This window comes from Schistocerca nitens, chromosome 3 (genome assembly GCF_023898315.1).
Source record: "Schistocerca nitens isolate TAMUIC-IGC-003100 chromosome 3, iqSchNite1.1, whole genome shotgun sequence".
NCBI classification, from domain to species: domain Eukaryota; kingdom Metazoa; phylum Arthropoda; class Insecta; order Orthoptera; family Acrididae; genus Schistocerca; species Schistocerca nitens.
The window spans coordinates 139,433,826-139,452,010 of record NC_064616.1 but is presented as its reverse complement, the minus strand read 5'-3'; the positions used below and the strand labels follow the sequence as shown (position 1 = coordinate 139,452,010).

The window sequence follows — 18,185 nt, the reverse complement described above, 5'->3', positions numbered from 1 at the left end:
CTGCCCCTGGTGATTCTAGTGCCGCCTGCCACACGCCGCCCACCTGGACGCCACCACTGTCCCCAGTGATGCCAGTGCCAACCCCACAGGCTAGTGCCCCTGGCAGTGCCAGTGCTGCCCTCCGCCCCCCTGGACGCCACCACTGCCCGCCTCCCATGATGATGCTAGTACCGCCTGCTGCCCGCCGCCTCCCTGACGCCACCACTTCCCACTGCCCCCAGCAATGTGAGTTTCGCCCGCTGCCTCCCTGGAGGGCACTACTGCCTAGTGCCCCCAGTGGTGTCAGTGCCATCCACTGCCCCCCCTGGACGCCACCACTGCACCCAGCGGTACCAGTACCTCCCGCCATCCTCCTGGATGGCACAACTGCCCACTGCCCCTGGTGATGCTAGTGCCACCTGACACACGCCGCCCCCCTGGACGCCACCACTGCTCCGAGTGGTGCCAGTGCCACCCGCTGCTCCCCTGGAAGGCACCACTGGCTAGTGCCCCTGGCAGTGCCAGTGCTGCACTCCGCCCCCCTGGAGACCACCACTGGCCACTGCCCCCGGCGGTGCCAGCACCGACTGCTAACCCCATGGATGCCACCACTGCCCACCATTCCTGGAGATGCTAGTGCTGCCTGCCGATTTCCACCCCCCTGGACACCACCACTGACAGCTACCCCCAGTGGCGCCAGTGCCACCAGCTGGCCCCCGGGAAGGCACCACTGGCTAGTGCCCCTGCCAGTGCCAGTGCTGCCCTCCGGCCCCCTGGATGCCACCACTGCCCATGGCGGTGCCAGTGCCTCCCGCCATCCTCCTTGACGCCGCCACTGCTCGCTGCCCCTGGTGATGCTAGTGCCGCCTGCCACATGCCGCCCCCCTGGTCGCCACCACTGCCCCTGGCGGTGCCAGTGCCTCCCGCCATCCTCCTTGACGCCACCACTGCCCGCTGCCCCTGGTGATGCTGGTTCCGCCTGCCACACGCCGCCCCCCTGGACGCCGCCACTGCCCCTGGCGGTGCCAGTGCCTCCCGCCATCCTCCTTGCCGCCACCACTGCCCGCTGCACCTGGTGATGCTAGTGCTGCCTGCCACACGCCACCCCCCTGGACGCCACCACTTCCCCTGACGGTGCCAGTGCCTCCCGCCATCCTCCTTGACGCCACCACTGCCAGCTGCCCATGGTGATGCTAGTGCCACCTGCCACACGCCGCCCCCCTGGACGCCACCACTGCCCCTGACGGTGCCAGTGCCTCCTGCCATCCTCCTATACGCCACCACTGCCCGCTGCCCCTGGTGATGCTAGTGCCGCCTGCCACACGCCACCCACCTGGACGCCACCACTGTCCCCAGTGATGCCAGTGCCAACCCCACTGGCTAGTGCCCCTGGCAGTGCCAGTGCTGCCCTCCGCCCCCCTGGACGCCACCACTGCCCGCCTCCCATGATGATGCTAGTGCCGCCTAGTGCCCGCCGCCTCCCTGACGCCACCACTTCCCACTGCCCCCAGCAATGTGAGTTTCGCCCGCTGCCTCCCTGGAGGGCACTACTGCCTAGTGCCCCCAGTGGTGTCAGTGCCATCCACTGCCCCCCCTGGACGCCACCACTGCACCCAGCGGTACCAGTACCTCCCGCCATCCTCCTGGATGGCACAACTGCCCACTGCCCCTGGTGATGCTAGTGCCACCTGACACACGCCGCCCCCCTGGACGCCACCACTGCTCCGAGTGGTGCCAGTGCCACCCGCTGCTCCCCTGGAAGGCACCACTGGCTAGTGCCCCTGGCAGTGCCAGTGCTGCACTCCGCCCCCCTGGAGACCACCACTGGCCACTGCCCCCGGCGGTGCCAGCACCGACTGCTAACCCCATGGATGCCACCACTGCCCACCATTCCTGGAGATGCTAGTGCTGCCTGCCGATTTCCACCCCCCTGGACACCACCACTGACAGCTACCCCCAGTGGCGCCAGTGCCACCAGCTGGCCCCCGGGAAGGCACCACTGGCTAGTGCCCCTGCCAGTGCCAGTGCTGCCCTCCGGCCCCCTGGATGCCACCACTGCCCATGGCGGTGCCAGTGCCTCCCGCCATCCTCCTTGACGCCGCCACTGCTCGCAACCCCTGGTGATGCTAGTGCCGCCTGCCACATGCCGCCCCCCTGGTCGCCACCACTGCCCCTGGCGGTGCCAGTGCCTCCCGCCATCCTCCTTGACGCCACCACTGTCCACTGCCCCTGGTGATGCTAGTGCCGCCTGCCACATGCCGCCCCCTGGACGCCACCACTGCCCCTGGCAGTGCCAGTGCCTCCCGCCATCCTCCATGACGCCACCACTGCCCGCTGCCCCTGGTGATGCTGGTTCCGCCTGCCACACGCCGCCCCCCTGGACGCCACCACTGCCCCTGGCGGTGCCAGTGCCTCCCTCCATCCTCCTTGACGCCACCACTGCCCGCTGCCCCTGGTGATGCTAGTGCCGTCTGCCACAAGCCGCCCCCCTGGACGCTACCACTCCCCCTGGCAGTGCCAGTGCCTCCCGCCGTCCTCCTGGACGCCACCACTGCCCGCTTCCCATGATGATGCTAGTGCCGCCTGCTGCCCGCCGCATCCCTGACGCCACCACTTCCCACTGCCCTCAGCAATGCGAGTTCCGCCGCTGCCTCCCTGGAGAGCACTACTGCCTAGTGCCCACAGTGGTGCCAGTGCCACCCACTGCCCCCCCCCCCCCCTGGACGCCACCACTGCCCCCAGCGGTACCAGCACCTCCCGCCGTCCTCCTGGACGCCACCACTGCCCGCTGCCCCTGGTGATAGTAGTGCCGCCTGCCACACGCCGCCCTCCTGGGCACCACCACTGGCAACCGCCCCCAGTGCTGCCAGTGGCGTCTGCCGCCCCCATGAATGCCACCAATGCCCACCATCCCTGGAGATGCCAGTGCCGCTAGCCGCCCCAGTGGACGCCACCACTGTCCGCAGCCATCGGCGGTGCCAGTGCTGCCTGCCAGGATGCTGCCACCTCCAGACTGTCCAGTCACCGCGTCGATCACTAGTGAATGAATATCAGATATAAAGTGCCTGTTGAGACAGCCACAGGCAAATGGCTTATCGAGTACCTGATAAACACTTGCCCTCGGTCTGTGGCTTATGTGACAGCAGCGGGCAGTGTTAGTGAGGTCCTCCTGTCTCTTATTGAAATAAGAGGTGTGACTTGTTAGACCTCTGCCTCTAGAAGAAATGGCTTGAGTGGATACAAAAATAATTTATTGTTTTCCGTTTTACAACCAATATAATGCAGTTTAATGGATGGAGGCCCATCAGAATGGCAATGAGTATTGATATCATACTGTTAAAGCAGGGCACACAAATAGAAAGAAGTACATCATTTTTAAACATCTGAGGTAGTAGTTTAAATCTGTGTGAAATATCACATAACTGAGGCATATGCTGTGTAGGAAACAGGTAATAGTCTACTATATTTAAACTATTACGTCTTTCAGGGACTTTCCTATAAATGTCCAAAAGCACTTTACAAATATTTCGTGATTTCAGTCCCTCGAAAATGGAATAGGCAGTTGTAAGTCACTCGTCGTCGTCTTGGAATCGATAATCTTCCAGCTGAGCAGTCGTAATATATTCTGGAATATCCAAAACGTCAAGGTTAAGTCGTCTTCTTGAGTACATCGAAGTTGCGCAGTCACTGTTATCACTAAATAGCGAAGTAATTGTCGACAGATATGTAGATCTGACTTGTAGCATACTCTGACTGACCTCACTTAAGTTAACGACGAGCATAGTCGCTCCACAAATGATCATTACCTTGTTCATTCTGGCGATAAACTGGCAGTAAAAGCAGGCGTATCCGTCTTCTATACTATGATTTTTTTTAAGTTGCTCACACTGTTGTGAAAAAAATGTATATAAACAGTGATCAATGAATAGTTCATCCAGCCGTGAGAGAACCAGCAAAGGGCTAATATATCAAGGTGCGTAGTAGCAGGTAATGTGAGGAAGCCACATGACATGGTAGTTATGTTGTCTGATGTTAACAACAGTTTAAACCACACAGGTTCGCAGCCGGCCGCGGTGGTCTAGCGGTTCTAGGCGCTCAGTCCGGAACCGCGCGACTGCTACGGTCGCAGGTTCGAATCCTGCCTCGGGCATGGATGTGTGTGATGTCCGTAGGATAGTTAGGTTTAAGTAGTTCTAAGTTCTAGGGGACTGATGACCACAGATGTTAAGTCCCATAGTGCTCAGAGCCATTTGAACCATTTTTGAACAGGTTCGCATTCGGGAGGGCGACGGTTCAAAGCCGCATCCGGCCATCCTGATTTAGGTTTTCCATGATTACACTAGATTGCTTCAGGCAAATGCCGGGATGGTTCCTTTGAAAGGGCATGGCGGACGTCCTTCCCCATCCTTCCCTAATCCAATGGGACCGATGACCTCGCTGTTTGGTCCCATCCCCTAAACCAACCAACTAACTACACTGGTTGTAAATGCGACAATGTAGGTGTGATATCCAACCGAGAGTTCCATCTGATAGTCATATTTGAAAATCCACCTTTTTGTGACACTAAAGTGATATTATCTGCTGATGAATTGTATCTATTATGTAATATGTCAAAGCATATTTCTTCATTCCTCCGCAGCCACGTTCGCTCGCCATCAATAACGCTAGGAGATCATATTGTCACAGTAGGAGACTTCCCTGGAGCAATTAAAATATTTAAGAGCAGAGAGTGCATACATCTGTAGGAACAGACGCTTAAGAATGTAATGTACACATGTCATTTTATAACATATGCTGTAGATTTCCGACTAAGGCGGCAATCGTATGTCCACCAATTTAAACATTGTTGAGTAAGTTTTTGGAATCTTCTGGCCGAACTCTGCGTCCATCGGAAGAAACTGTTGCTTAATTATATGATTCATATTGTCTCAGACTGAATGTGGAAGTGCATAGACCAATTGCGACAGATATAGACGCAAAACTGTGCTCCTATTTAAGTCTGTTCATATACTCTACAATATGTAAGTGCTTATAAAAGTTTAGGAGCTGCATGTATGTTCTCTATAAAATACCTTGTATGCCAATGTGGGCGTCTAGTTGTCGTCATGGCGGAGTGGACAGAAACAACTTCTTCACAAGAAACCCTGTTATATATATATATATATATATATATATATATATATATATATATAACTATTGTAGGAGATACTGCATAACACTGAGGGGGTAACATGCCACATAGTCAGCTAAAGCACTGATATTCCACCACCTGAAAAAGTGAAGTCAGACACTATATTCATATTTGATGACATTGTAGTCGAAAATTGGGATGAGATCAGTAAATATTTCTGCTTTGGTCATTGTGATATATATTTTATTTCAGCCAGACATACTCAAGGATCATGAAGCAGTTGGGCTGGGATAATGCACACCTTATAACATCTTTCAAACAGGACAATCTGAATTGAAAGCATATTTGTCACGCCTATGCAGGAACCAACATGTCATTCAATGAACTTGTCACCATATGTGGGGAGTGTTGAATCGCAATATGATTTTTTTGGTTACTGATAAAACGAGGAAACTTTCAAGAGATTCTGCATAAAAGGCACTTTACCAAAACATAACCCTGTCAGTATATTATAGGCTACGGGAAAATTCGCAAGGGAGCACTGTGTTCATCCAGATGTGATGAAGCATAAATCAAACATACGGTTATATGTCGACTGAAAAATCGAGACAATCACTGCGAAAGGTGAATCTCAGCTGTATGATAGAATCTAACGAAGTGAGCAAGTAGTTAGTACGAGATTAGCGGAATTGGAAAGCATTATCAAGGTAAGAGCTACGAAAGTCGAAGAGTTGAATGACAGAATCCAGTGATGTAAGGCATAAGTAGAGCTAAAAACTGAAACAGTCAATGAAAGTATCGATACAGAATTAAAGAAATTGGATGGGTTTATCAAGGGAAGAGCTACGAAAACTGAGTTGTACGTATCCCTGATAAGGGATCGAATGAAAGAGTCCATCGCTATGAACACGAGATAGAAGAGTTAAGAAGGCGAACAACCCACCACCCCGACAGTATACGAGAGTTGGAACTTAAATAGTGGTAACTATTTATTCACAACGGATACAAAGGAGTTACATGTTTGCACCTGTTACTGTCCTTCAAAGCCGGGCGGGGTGGCCGAGCGGTTCCAGGCGCTACAGTCTGGAACCGCTGCGGTCGCAGGTTCGAATCCTGCCTCGGGCATGGTTGTGTGTGATGTCCTTAGGTTAGTTAGGTTTAAGTAGTTCTAAGTCCTAGGGGACTGATGAGCTCAGAAGTTAAGTCCCATAGTGCTCAGAGCCATGTGAACCATGTTTTGTCCTTCAAAGTAGTCACCAGCGTTGTGTAGAACCTGTTTTCAGCGATGTGGAAGGCGTAGTATATCGTTAGCAGAGCCTGTTCTGTTGATGGTGCTAACGGAGCGGTCTGAAGTTATGGTGATTTTCGTGTACGACTGATATAGTGTTATCCTAACGCATTACGTTCCTCCACGGCAGACCGTCAATGCACAGTATTACTGTTCGTTTTTGAAGCATCACCTGCGACCAGCTTTGTGAAAGAAGCGGCGACACTTTCTGCGCAACCCGCCCATCATTTTGCACGACAATGCGCGGGCGCATACAGCGCAACCTGTGGCTGCTCTGTTTGGTCGATGGGACTGGGAAGTAGTGTACCATCCACCATACTCCTCGGACTTAAGTCGTTGTGACTTTGATTTGATTCCGAAGGTGAAGGAACCACTTCGTGGCATTCTCTTCAGAACTGTTCCATAGATTCGACAGGCAGTAGACGCTCCATTTGCACCATCAACAGAACAGGCTCTGCTAACGGTATGCTACGTCTTCCGCATCGCTGGCAACGGGTTCTACACAACGCTGGTAACTACTTTGAAGGATAGTTACAGGCGCAAGCACGTAACTCTTTTGTATCGGTTGTGAATAAATAGTTGCCACTATTTAAGTTCCAACCCTCGTATAAGACTTGTACTATCTCGAAGTGTGATCTGCATGAAACAGAATGTCGACAAAACGCAAGGTCATAGAGACGGAGAAAGCTATTCACTGCAAACTGAAACTGTTAAAACTGGGTCAACTGGATTGTTAACAGTTTGTCTCCGTAAGGGTTAGACCCATAACAGATAGTATTAAACAGGTCTCACACGTGGTGGTGGCATTATATGGCAGGATGAGAAGAGGAGGAGAAGGGGGAAGAAGAAGAAGGTCATGCTGTTACAGATTTCATCAAACGCCGCAGTGCTAGCGAATTAGATACGACATATGGGATCAGTCGAAATCATCCATATATCCTGGGAAAGCTACCTACACGCTTAATGAAGGACACCATCCACGTTGGAGACAGAGGGTATGAAGGGACACCTTATGTAGTGAAGCTAATATCCCTAAAAACATCGAACCCTCGAAAGTTTTAGCCGAAAGAGAAGAAATCATATGCTGAAATACTATGTATGACTAACGCATGTAGGTGAGACAACATTCCAAAAGGACGACTAAAAACATTGGCAATACGAGTACATTAACATTATTAGACCGCTGTTAACTGATGAACATAGAGAAGGCCATAGCGTTGGCATTCAGTATAAAAAGCTGAACACACTACCTTTGGAGTACATATGTTACGATGATCCTAACGAAATCATACACCAGCTATGGCTACTGACAGCATCAGCCACAGTAGCGACTCCAGCTCATATGGACTAAATAATATCAATCATCTTTGAGAAAGATTCATTACTGAATAATAATGGAGTCTGTGGTCTGTGAACTTCAAAGACCTGCTTGCGAGATTTTCCAGTGCAGACAGTTCATAATATGTGATTTGGATGATTTATGGCAGGCCAAACTCATGAATATGAGACAATACTCACCATCGAATAAAGTATTCAAATGCATCTTAATGATCATAGATATGAATTCCAAATTCACCTGGGCCCTTCCTGTAAAGGCGAAGACTTGGAGGAAAGTCGCACAGATGTTTGAACAATTGATGCAGATTGGTACAGATCATTGTCCTGACAACCTACAGACTGATCATAGAGGTGAATTTTACAATAAGTATTTCAAGTCGGTAATGGAGTGAAACAGGATATACCACTATTCAACATTCTCCCAAATGAAAGCTCGTATTGTGGAACGTCTGAATGTGGATTAAGTATAATCTTCATGTCTCATACGCATGGCTAGACATTCTCCCTCAAATTATTGGGGAGTGTAATTGAACTGAACATTGCACAATGAGGAACAGCCCTATGGATGCACAGGACAATGCGTCCCTGAATACAGAATACAGTCATATTAAGATGGGGGGTTCCTGCAAGAAGAAGTTCAAAACAGGTGACTGGGTGCATATTTCGAAATACAAAACGGCGTTTGAGAAGTCTTCACTCCCTAACTGGTCAACAGAGATATTTACAGCGTCCAAAGTATAGAGGACAAACCCGAGAACTTAAATCTTAAAGGACAGTGATGGTGACGAAATTGCAGGGAGTTTTTTCACAGGGGAAATATAGAAATGTTCTGAAATTAAAGTGTTTCTCGTAGAATATGTCATGTGTTTTGAGATTCTGTGTGATGCCTGGTCTTCTCAACGGTTCCTTAAGCAGAAGATTTTAATGTGTTTCTACGGTGGTTTCTCCACATAGTCATAGTTCTGTCTTCAACTATTTTAGATGTTGTGTGGTTATAGGCTAAGTTTTGTACTCACACTCTGCCTTGAGGTATCCGTGTTCTGCTATTTTGTGTGACAGGGTGAGTGAGAGAGTTCCAAGATGAATGTCTTATACATTTTCTTCTTGCATGCTTCTAACAACTCAAAACCACACTTGTACTCTTTTAGTTGAGTATAGGTACTGATGACCTCAGTGTTGAGCGCCTTATACATGCCACCACCACCACAAGAGCGTGTCATAAGACGTCATGGAAACGGAGCGTTAGTGAAATAGGTTGGCTTTCTAGAACCACAAAACAATTGGGTGAACGATCGCAATTTGCAATGTAGCATGGTGCGCAAACCGCAGAAACTGCGTAGAATATCATGAGTAATAGAAAGCGAATCAGCAGAGGTGGTGGTAGCATTCTTGATAAACTGCCACTTGAACTTCACCTTTCCAGGTACAATTTCTGTGGACCTGGAATAAAACTGAAATACTTATAGGACTACGCTGGACTTGCCGTATGTCTTAGAATGCTACAGGCTACTCTGAGTTACCGCATTTACAGCAATCATTTTCGCCAGTAAACCTTTCCCATGAGCCCTGTAATTTCGGTAGATTCCACCGTGTGACACTCCAGTTCGCCTGTCACGCCATAGACCAATGTGACTCACTTTTATAGCAGTGCGCACAAGGAGATCAAAAATCAAAGAGTTAGAGCAGTAACGAATAAGATTACCTTCGGCACAGCGAGTTATCCGAGAAGACTGAGGTCTAACTGTCGGTACAGCTAGGCCCTCAGCATAGTCTCCCCAGTCAAGACCAGTGCTAGTGTGGAGTCGTGTCCCGAAGTGCACCCTATCCGTAACAAAAGTCAACACCAGTAGCCTCTCCAGACCAGAATATGAATTAGGAGACCGACTCCAGACAGGAGTCTGTGTCACAAGACCAAGTATCTCCTGTCCTCACGTTCCATCAAACCTCTGTAAACTCCGCAAAAACACATCCACAACCACCCCCAGAAGGCTTTCGCGGCAATCACAAGACTTCACGAACTCCATGTCTCCCCTCTCACCATTGTGAGGTCGATGCTGGTCTACCGGTTTCCTTTCTTAGTAGACTTGTCTGTTACCTTTTAAATCCTGTGTATACAGGAGGACGAAAACTATCCAATGTTAGGATATTAATGTGATGTATAATGTGGTGATTATGCTTTCTATGTCACTGTCATGATACTATTACCTATATATTATTTCTACTACATTTTTGTCTACTTTTGTGGTGAAATGACCCAGTTGTCGAACTACATTCTGAAGGGAAAAATGAGTTAAATAGAAAATTCTGATCATAAATGTACACAAATGACAGGAACTTTTATTTATTGTATGTGATGTCATCCATTAGGATGGTGACTTATGCCATATGTGGCTTCAGGTATTGAAAAGACAGTGTTGCCCGAAATACCACATTGGACTGTAGAGGGTCGAGATCCCACCAGAAGAAATAACTTACATAGGAAAATGAAATTGCAAACTGAGTGTAAAAATGTATTTTGTATTACTTAGATAGGAATCCTACGTTACATGTTTCTGAACTTTGTTTTGTTTCACACCTTGGGAGTATCTCATATATGCTTTTAGGACGTTTTGTTGTAACTGATACCTCATACCACTGTAAGTTTTTGTATTTAAAAGTGTTTGTTTCTAAAGTGTTACTGACTATAAATTTTATACCTTCATAATCTCATATGTTCTGAGTATTCCGCGGATTACCCATGATTTTTCTTATATAATTTAATGATTTAATGTTTTTGATGCTTTGCGCCACCTATTTTTGGTATTCACACCTATATTTGATACCATATCTCTGGGTACTGGATTGTAATTCTTTTCCAAATTGTCTGCATTCCACCTTCAGGTTTGTAGGAGAGCATTTCACTAACCCTTGGTTAGTAAAACCACTTAGGGCGGTCCTGAAATGGGACTACCGTCCCATCCCTATCTGTAATTCCTTCCTCATGTCAGCATCCTTTGAAGATGTCATTTTAGCATTAATTTTCAACTTTCTGGACTTTATACTTTTACATCTATAGCCAGTTCCAGTAATAAACTGCCCTTTAAAAATTAGTACAGATGAGTTTACTATCTCAGATTAAATTTCACATTAATAATACTACCCAATTTATGCTAGCAACTAAGGGGAATAAGCCGTTTGTTCATAATCCAACTTTCAAATTTCGTGATATGAACTGTGCGGTCATGTTGCACCACATATTCTTGAAAAATTTACCTGTCCCTTATTTCTGAAAAGCTACAAAGTTCATTCATTATGATTATTTAAATTGATAGCTCTACTTGAGAGCAAACCGAAATATTGTTAGCAATATTCTATTCAAAGTAATTTGTTTATAATGATCTAAAATGTAACTTTAACTGTTGTACTGTAAATTCATTGATTTGATGCAAGTAACTAAAATCATCTCATGACTTTTAATTGTTATTTTGTAAATCTTAAGTTCGATAATGTATTCGATTGTTTTGTTTTATATAAAAGGAAGTGGCGCATGAGCCAGTACTGCATTAATGTCTTTCGGAAACTGTTTGCGTGAGAGTCCTTCAGGGGCTGTCAGACGGCCAATGTATATTCCCCCTATGCATATGGTAATCAGTCACAATATATGACAAAAAAGTGTTACAATATGTTTTTTATTTCAAAATTAGTACTACAGCGACGCTAGGATCGAGGACTTTCTGGAGCAACAATCCCTGAGCATATCAAAGCAGCTAAGTTATTATGTGAACTTTCATTAACTGTGATTGAAATGTTCTATTTTCACTCGTCTTCGCACTTGTGAATGGTGGAGGCCCAAACTATAAAGGTGCTTCGACGATATGATTGAGAATACACTATTACGACTGTCCAACTATAGTCAGAACTTGAGATACTGCATATTTTCCTCACTCAGCGTCAGTGGTAATTAAAAGTGCTTCCTTCCTCTCACATATGAGGGTGGCATTTTAACCTGGATTTCTCTCGCGCCCCCGGCCTCTGCTGTGTCAAGAGGGGCCTAACAGGTAGGTCCAGGTAGACTGTTTTTCCACCTCATCGACCGAACGCATCATCTGCGCACCGCTGGACAAGTTCCTGGGTCCAGCATTCTGTCCCCAGTCAGTGCTTTGAGATGTTCTTTATCCTAATAGCTGGACGTAGCTTTCAACCCCCAAACATCCACTGCAAAATTTACTGTTAAATAACAAAACTGCCTGCTTGTTCTTAACTCCATAAAAATATTATTTGAAGGAGAGCCACCACAAAGACCCCGCATGCATTAAGAACGTACACGCTTCCATCAATGTCTGCTCATGCTGATAACGTCCTGTCGTCTCACAAAAATGATGTCTTTGGCGTAAAATCAACATTAAATTGTATCGTTGAATATGGAGAATAGTGAGAGAGTGACTCGTCCTCTCTCAGAGTGTCTGGTTTGTAGAGATAAGGGGATTAATCTACTTGATGACGGGGTGCATGATGTAGCATATGCCGTAAGTCAAGATCTGGCGCAAAGTCGCGCTGCAGATTGAATTTTAGCCAATAAGGTGAAGCAAATACGTCGCAGGAGGGATATGGGCATAATATAACACATTGTTGCATTCATGATTGATAAAACAACATGTATCAAACTTAAATTGGGTACTGGAATAGATTTCAAACAAATAATGAATGCGGCTTGTCACACACTGAAGAGGGAGAAACCTACGAGGTGTATAAAAAATTGCATTCAAGCGTTACGGAGAAGAAGCAGAAAGGAATGAGAAGTCGTGTTAAAATGTCCAAGGCCCTGCCAATACCTAATCCATCTGGTGGAATTATCCTGTTTGTAATTCCAGCGTTAGCAGGGCTATCGGAAGTTGGGTCATTGGCAGGTGGCGTTGCCACCATAGCCTGAGCATTGAGGAATGTGCAAAACGCTCATGATCAGCTACAGGAATCTAAAAGGCATAATAGGATGATGAAGGACGTAGGCTGTCTATGATGAAGGGCTTAGGCTGTCTATTAAAAACAGCTCCCCCTAAATGATTCAAATGGCTCTAAGCACTATGGGACTCAACATCTGAGGTCATCAGTCCCCTAGAGTTAGAACTACTTAAACCTAACTAACCTAAGGACATCACACACATCCATGCCCGAGGCAGGATTCGAACCTGGGACCGTAGCAGCAGCGCAGTTCCGGACTGAAGCGCCTAGAACTGCTCGGCCACAGCGGACGACTACAACTCCCCCTAACTATACTACCTAACAGACCACTTACCAGTATTGAGCTGCTTCAATTCGTCAAGAAACTGAAAATCTAAGATTTTGTGGTGTGCTTGTGTGGAATATTTTTCTGAAGGAGATCTGGAAATGCAAGGGATGTGGTATTGTAAACTTAAACGTCACAGGAGGATCTGCAATGCAAATAACATGCTATACTTTCACTCCATCAGGGATTTATGCCCACCAGAAGAATTGTGCCAATACTGCGCTAATAACTGTGTGTTCTATAATTTTTGACGCCACCAAGACTTTGATTCATATCTCTGTGGACATTTCTGTTTAATGTTTCTCCTGACGAATGCATAAAAAGAAGCAGCACGCACATCACCAAGTCAGTTGAGCCTGAGATATCATGTCGTACACTGTGACGTTAAAAGATTGCTTGTCTCTATTAAGGGCGAATTACTTCCCCCCAATACATCTCAGCAAGGGTGAGTGGCGCATTGCATTGATCGGTCTGGAAACTTTTAACAGCATTCCAAACATCACTAACGCGAACAATAATCTTCCCCTTGGAGGCAGCAATATTGTCAAGATTCCTCCTGGATTGTACGACACTGATGTTCTGAATGTAATTATAAAAGTATCTGTGAAAGGATTTGACTTACGTACAAACGTCAAGACGTTTAAAACAAAAATATAAATAAAAAAATGAGATACAATAAAATTTTGCCAGAAAGGTTCAATAGGATCAATACTCAGTTTTTGGAGGAGTCAAGTTTTGATTAATAACACTGAGAAAATTTACTACTCAGATCAAATATACTTTATGTTAGTATGATCCATAGCGAGTGTAGTATCGCTACGAATTCGAACATCAACGACCGATTAATACACGCAATCTACGGGATCTTTCGCACAGTAGGAACAGGATACAAATTCATAGAGGTTCTCAGTAGTCCAATATACTGTATCTCTCAGTGACTGTTCAGACATTAGACTATCTCGAGTCCAGCATCGTTGACCAGGATGGGGAACTGGTGGATTTTCGAGAAATCCGAGTACCGTACATGATGGGATTAAGGTATAAAACAACCCATATACCAGACAGTATGCCACTACGCAGCAGAAGCGCAAGGCAATAAAACATCAGAATTATGAGATCCTCAGGTCGACTTGATAGAAAACTCGCAATGACGTCACTCAGAGAAACACTGCCAGTTCAATATGACGAACGAACCACTTGTTAGGAATACGTATTTCGCAAAATATTTACTTCGGCGACGAACAGAGGGTTCCTGCGACGTGTGACTTCGAAAAGACTTTTACAAATTAATGAATAATTAAATTTTCGGAAAAGCATGGAGAATGTTAAAGAATATTGCGAAATTCAGTTAGTTTACCGGTTCAGTGTGAGTTATGGCGCAAGAGAGTACATCGCCAGGTGGCCACTATCTTCAATGAAGGACTAGTCGCTGTGCAGATGTCCAAGATTTCAGTGCAGTTCACCAAGGCCTGTCTGTATAGGTATGTGAGTTCTGGGTCTCTCCAAACTCCAAATGTACCTCTTTCACTATGACTTTCTAACATTATGCGTGGTGTCTGTTTGTTCTAAGTCGTGTCTCCCCACCACTTTCGCGCAACGACGCTCTGAGCGTGGTTTTTAGGGAATTGACTAGTTTGAACCTGGGACCTGTTGCTGGTAAGGAAACGCCAGACCACACGTGACATGTACAGTTCAGAAGAGTTCAGTGAGACTAGCGATGATATAATCAAATACTTAATGAATTCAGCGTCAGCTCCACTGTACTCCCTGTAAAAGAATCTTAATACTAACTAAATTTAGTGGAAGGGGTCCAAGGCTTTCCTATTTTTAGTTAGCTGGTAAAATAACGTCGGTAGTTAAGTTTACCATTGGAATTTTTATTCTACTCAAAAAATATTGTTTATAAATTGCACTATTGATAAAAGGAAATATTTTAATACAGGATGATAAAAACCAACTGCGTTCAACAAAAATGTGAACGAATATTCCCTGAATGGGTTTCCAAGTTCTACAGTGGGTCGAAGGATGACCTATGCCATATCACATCTATAATCTAGATTTAAGTTAAGTTTCATAAAAGAGAAAACTATCAAAATGGTCTACAGTGGCCCTCAATTATCTTTAATTACTTATTTAACTTGTCGTAAATTACAGTGGCTGATGTGGCTTCTCAATAATTTTATAACAGAAAAATCATAACGTTTCAGATTTTAACTTCTAGTAGCAAATGTGAATACCACGAAGTTTAATTGACGATCGACACTAGTATTACGTACAAAGGGGATGTAACAGATGAGACTTCTGCAGTTCTGAGTGAAGCCTTATGCGCTCGCATCGCGTGCGTTCATTACCTTGTCGTTGGTTAGGCAGCGTCAGGTGGCGGTGGGCGGCGCAGCTCCACACACCTCGCCTTCTCGGAAGCAACTCTCTCCTCGCTTCTTCTTACTACAATTTACCGAAGTTGGTTTAAAAAAAAAAGGTATCTGGCTGTGTTTTCAACTGACCAATCAGGGTCTCAATGTTAACCTTAAGCTCTGCCTACAAAAATTCTGTCTATCCAATGAGAAACGTTATACTTTTCGTGGTGGGGCAATGTTTTTAACGTTTGCAACGTAACAGAGATGCATATAGTCTCACGCTAAAACTTTTAGCTGGTGTGGTTCTCTTAGTGTTATCGTAAGATCTATACTGTTCTTCTGGAGGGCTCTATCTTTTAACATGGGCTGGGGGGTGGTTTTGGCGGTCGGCTGGAGACGTGGGTGTCTGTCCCTTATCGTAGGGCCTCCTAGCCTACACAACTCTACTCTCGGCTTCTGTTCTCGTTTCTTCCCTCGGAACTGCGTCTGTTTCACAGTGGGAAGGTATGACATGCATTTAGGCGTTTTTGTATTAGTCTGTGGTATTCCATTTGCTGACTCGTTGATCGTATTACTTTGGTTAATTTAATGTCAGGATTTATTCGGAGCTATGTGACATACTGCCGGATTTGCTATCATGTCAGGGTTTTCATGGGTGTTGGATTTGCCTGAAACCTTACAACTTTGCTAAGCCAAAATTCGCCTATCCCAAGTTACTTTACATTGACACAAATAGTTTCATCTACTGGGTGAAAGGCTGCGTAATTAGGCACAATCACGAAGAACTCGCCATATCTAGATAGGCAGCCAATAATTCTTTAGAAATAACACCTTAAAACAATAACGATATCAGCCTGATGAAAGACGAGGCGAATGGGTCACATATTGTGGGATGTGTAGGCCTCAGATCTAAATTGTATGCATACCGTGTAGCTGCAGGTTCCGCCCAAATGCAGGCTAAGGGATGTAGGCTAAGGGTGCGGCCTCAAAGGCTCGTTTAGGGCGTTGGCGCTGCTCCACAACGGTGCGCCAGGTAATCTTTGGATTTGGAGGTCGTAAGGTATATACCGCACTGCAGCTCAATGTACGGCTGTCCCATCATGATGACAATCAGTTCATCTGTGGGAATGGGATCAGCATCCTCCCATGCTCACACTATTCACTGGAGTGATTGAATGTGTGGCTGTGTACTTAATTGCAAATAGTTATTGCGTGTATGGAGTGTTTGCTGAATAATTTGATGAAATGAAGATGATGAAAGCAATCAAAAGAAAATGTAGATATTGTATAAAAGTATATATAGATTATATCTTTTAAAGAAGTGAAAGAAAATATAAATATTGTAAAGAGAACATAAGTGATTAATAAAATATAAATTGAGTGAAAGAAACGTAAATATGGAAACAAATCAGAAAATACTTATATGTGAAACATTGTATTTAAGCTATGTTAGTTTTAGTGCAAATAGTACCCGAGATTATCAGTTTCAAAGAAAAATGTATTTAAGCAAATTAAAAGAAAACATTTATTGTATAATGACCTTGAAAATAAGTTAGAAAACATTATTTTAAAAAAAGAAATAATTGTTAAAAGAAAAAATTCAATAAAACATAAGTTATTTTTTATATCTGTGTTATTATTTACAAACACTTTCACTACAGAGTACAACTGACTATACACATTCAATTGAACAATATATATGAGAGAAAATTGTTGTTGATAACTTACGTTGCTATTGTTTATAACACCCTGAACCTCTTCCACATGATGTTCATACCTCAAACGAAGGGGCCTAGACACAGTGGAGGTAGTTATAAAAGTTGATAAGGAGCGAGCTCACTTCCTATCGGTCCATTGGGTTTGTCGCAATTTTTATTGTGCTGCCGTTGGCTGAGAGGGGTTTCGCGCCATTTTATGTTAGGTGAACACAATCACACAACTGCCTAAGCATTGTTGGGGGAGGGGTGGCGGAGGCGGTACGCCTGTGTGACCTTGATCAATTCCTGGTGTTTCCTCGGGGGAGAGGGAGGAGGAGTGGAGGGCACCAAGGAGCCCAAATAGGTAAACTTACACCAGATATGTAACATGATACTGGATGTGATAAGATCGTTATTTCATCCAGAATTCCCATTCATAAACTACTATCACTCCCTTTGCACAGTTACATTTCTGAAGCTGAAATAACAAGAGTGTAGTCAGCAACGATAGACAGGGATTTTCTTTTATTTGTTGCCATTAGGTTATCAATAATAAGCCCAGCTTCTAGTGATTGTCACAGCGGAGTATTCGATTTGCCTTTGTGGGTTTGAAGATGTGAGTTTTCAGGTATGCGTGCCTATAGTGTGAAGTCAATATAAGAGGTTAAAGGAGACTAAACTATTATCCCTGTCACTTAAAGACAAGTCCCATATCGGGAACCTAGAGAGATTGACGTAGAAATCAAGATATTTAGAAAACTAAAAATAAAAATAAAGAGATTGTAAGAATTTCCAGACCAGACATCTGCAGGTAGAAAGTAGGTTGGATATGTGGTTGTGATATCACAGACAAATTGTACTGTTTCTGGTGTTCTTTGTTTGCAAGAGAAAATGTTGGTCGAGAAACGACTTGTACACTAAGAGGCGTTGACGACTTCAGAAATTTATCACTGAAGATAAAGAAACATGAGTAGTCCAAATCATATACGGCTGTACGGCTAGAGCGTAATCTTTTATGGAAACGCTATAGTCGTCAACAACTGGACAGCGCTTATAGACAGTCAATTGAAAAATACAATAGTCGGATTTACAAAAATCTTTATTTACTTTCTAAAACTGTGGATTGTTTTAA

The 18,185-nt window shown here is 45.2% G+C and overlaps 1 protein-coding gene across 1 annotated transcript; it reads right to left on the bottom strand.

The window, feature by feature from the left end:
• Window positions 1-1,657: 1,657 nt before the first annotated feature.
• Window positions 1,658-2,401, bottom strand: LOC126249107 (uncharacterized). Its single transcript, XM_049950757.1, has one exon. The coding sequence runs from the start codon at window positions 2,399-2,401 to the stop codon at window positions 1,658-1,660; it is 744 nt and encodes a 247-aa protein (XP_049806714.1).
• Between the last annotated feature and the right edge of the window lie 15,784 nt (window positions 2,402-18,185).

What these genes read in the sequence shown, in the direction of transcription:
- LOC126249107 (XM_049950757.1), bottom strand. Translation starts at nt 2,401, where the DNA reads ATGGAGGGAGGCACTGGCACCGCCAGGGGCAGTGGTGGCGTCCAGGGG.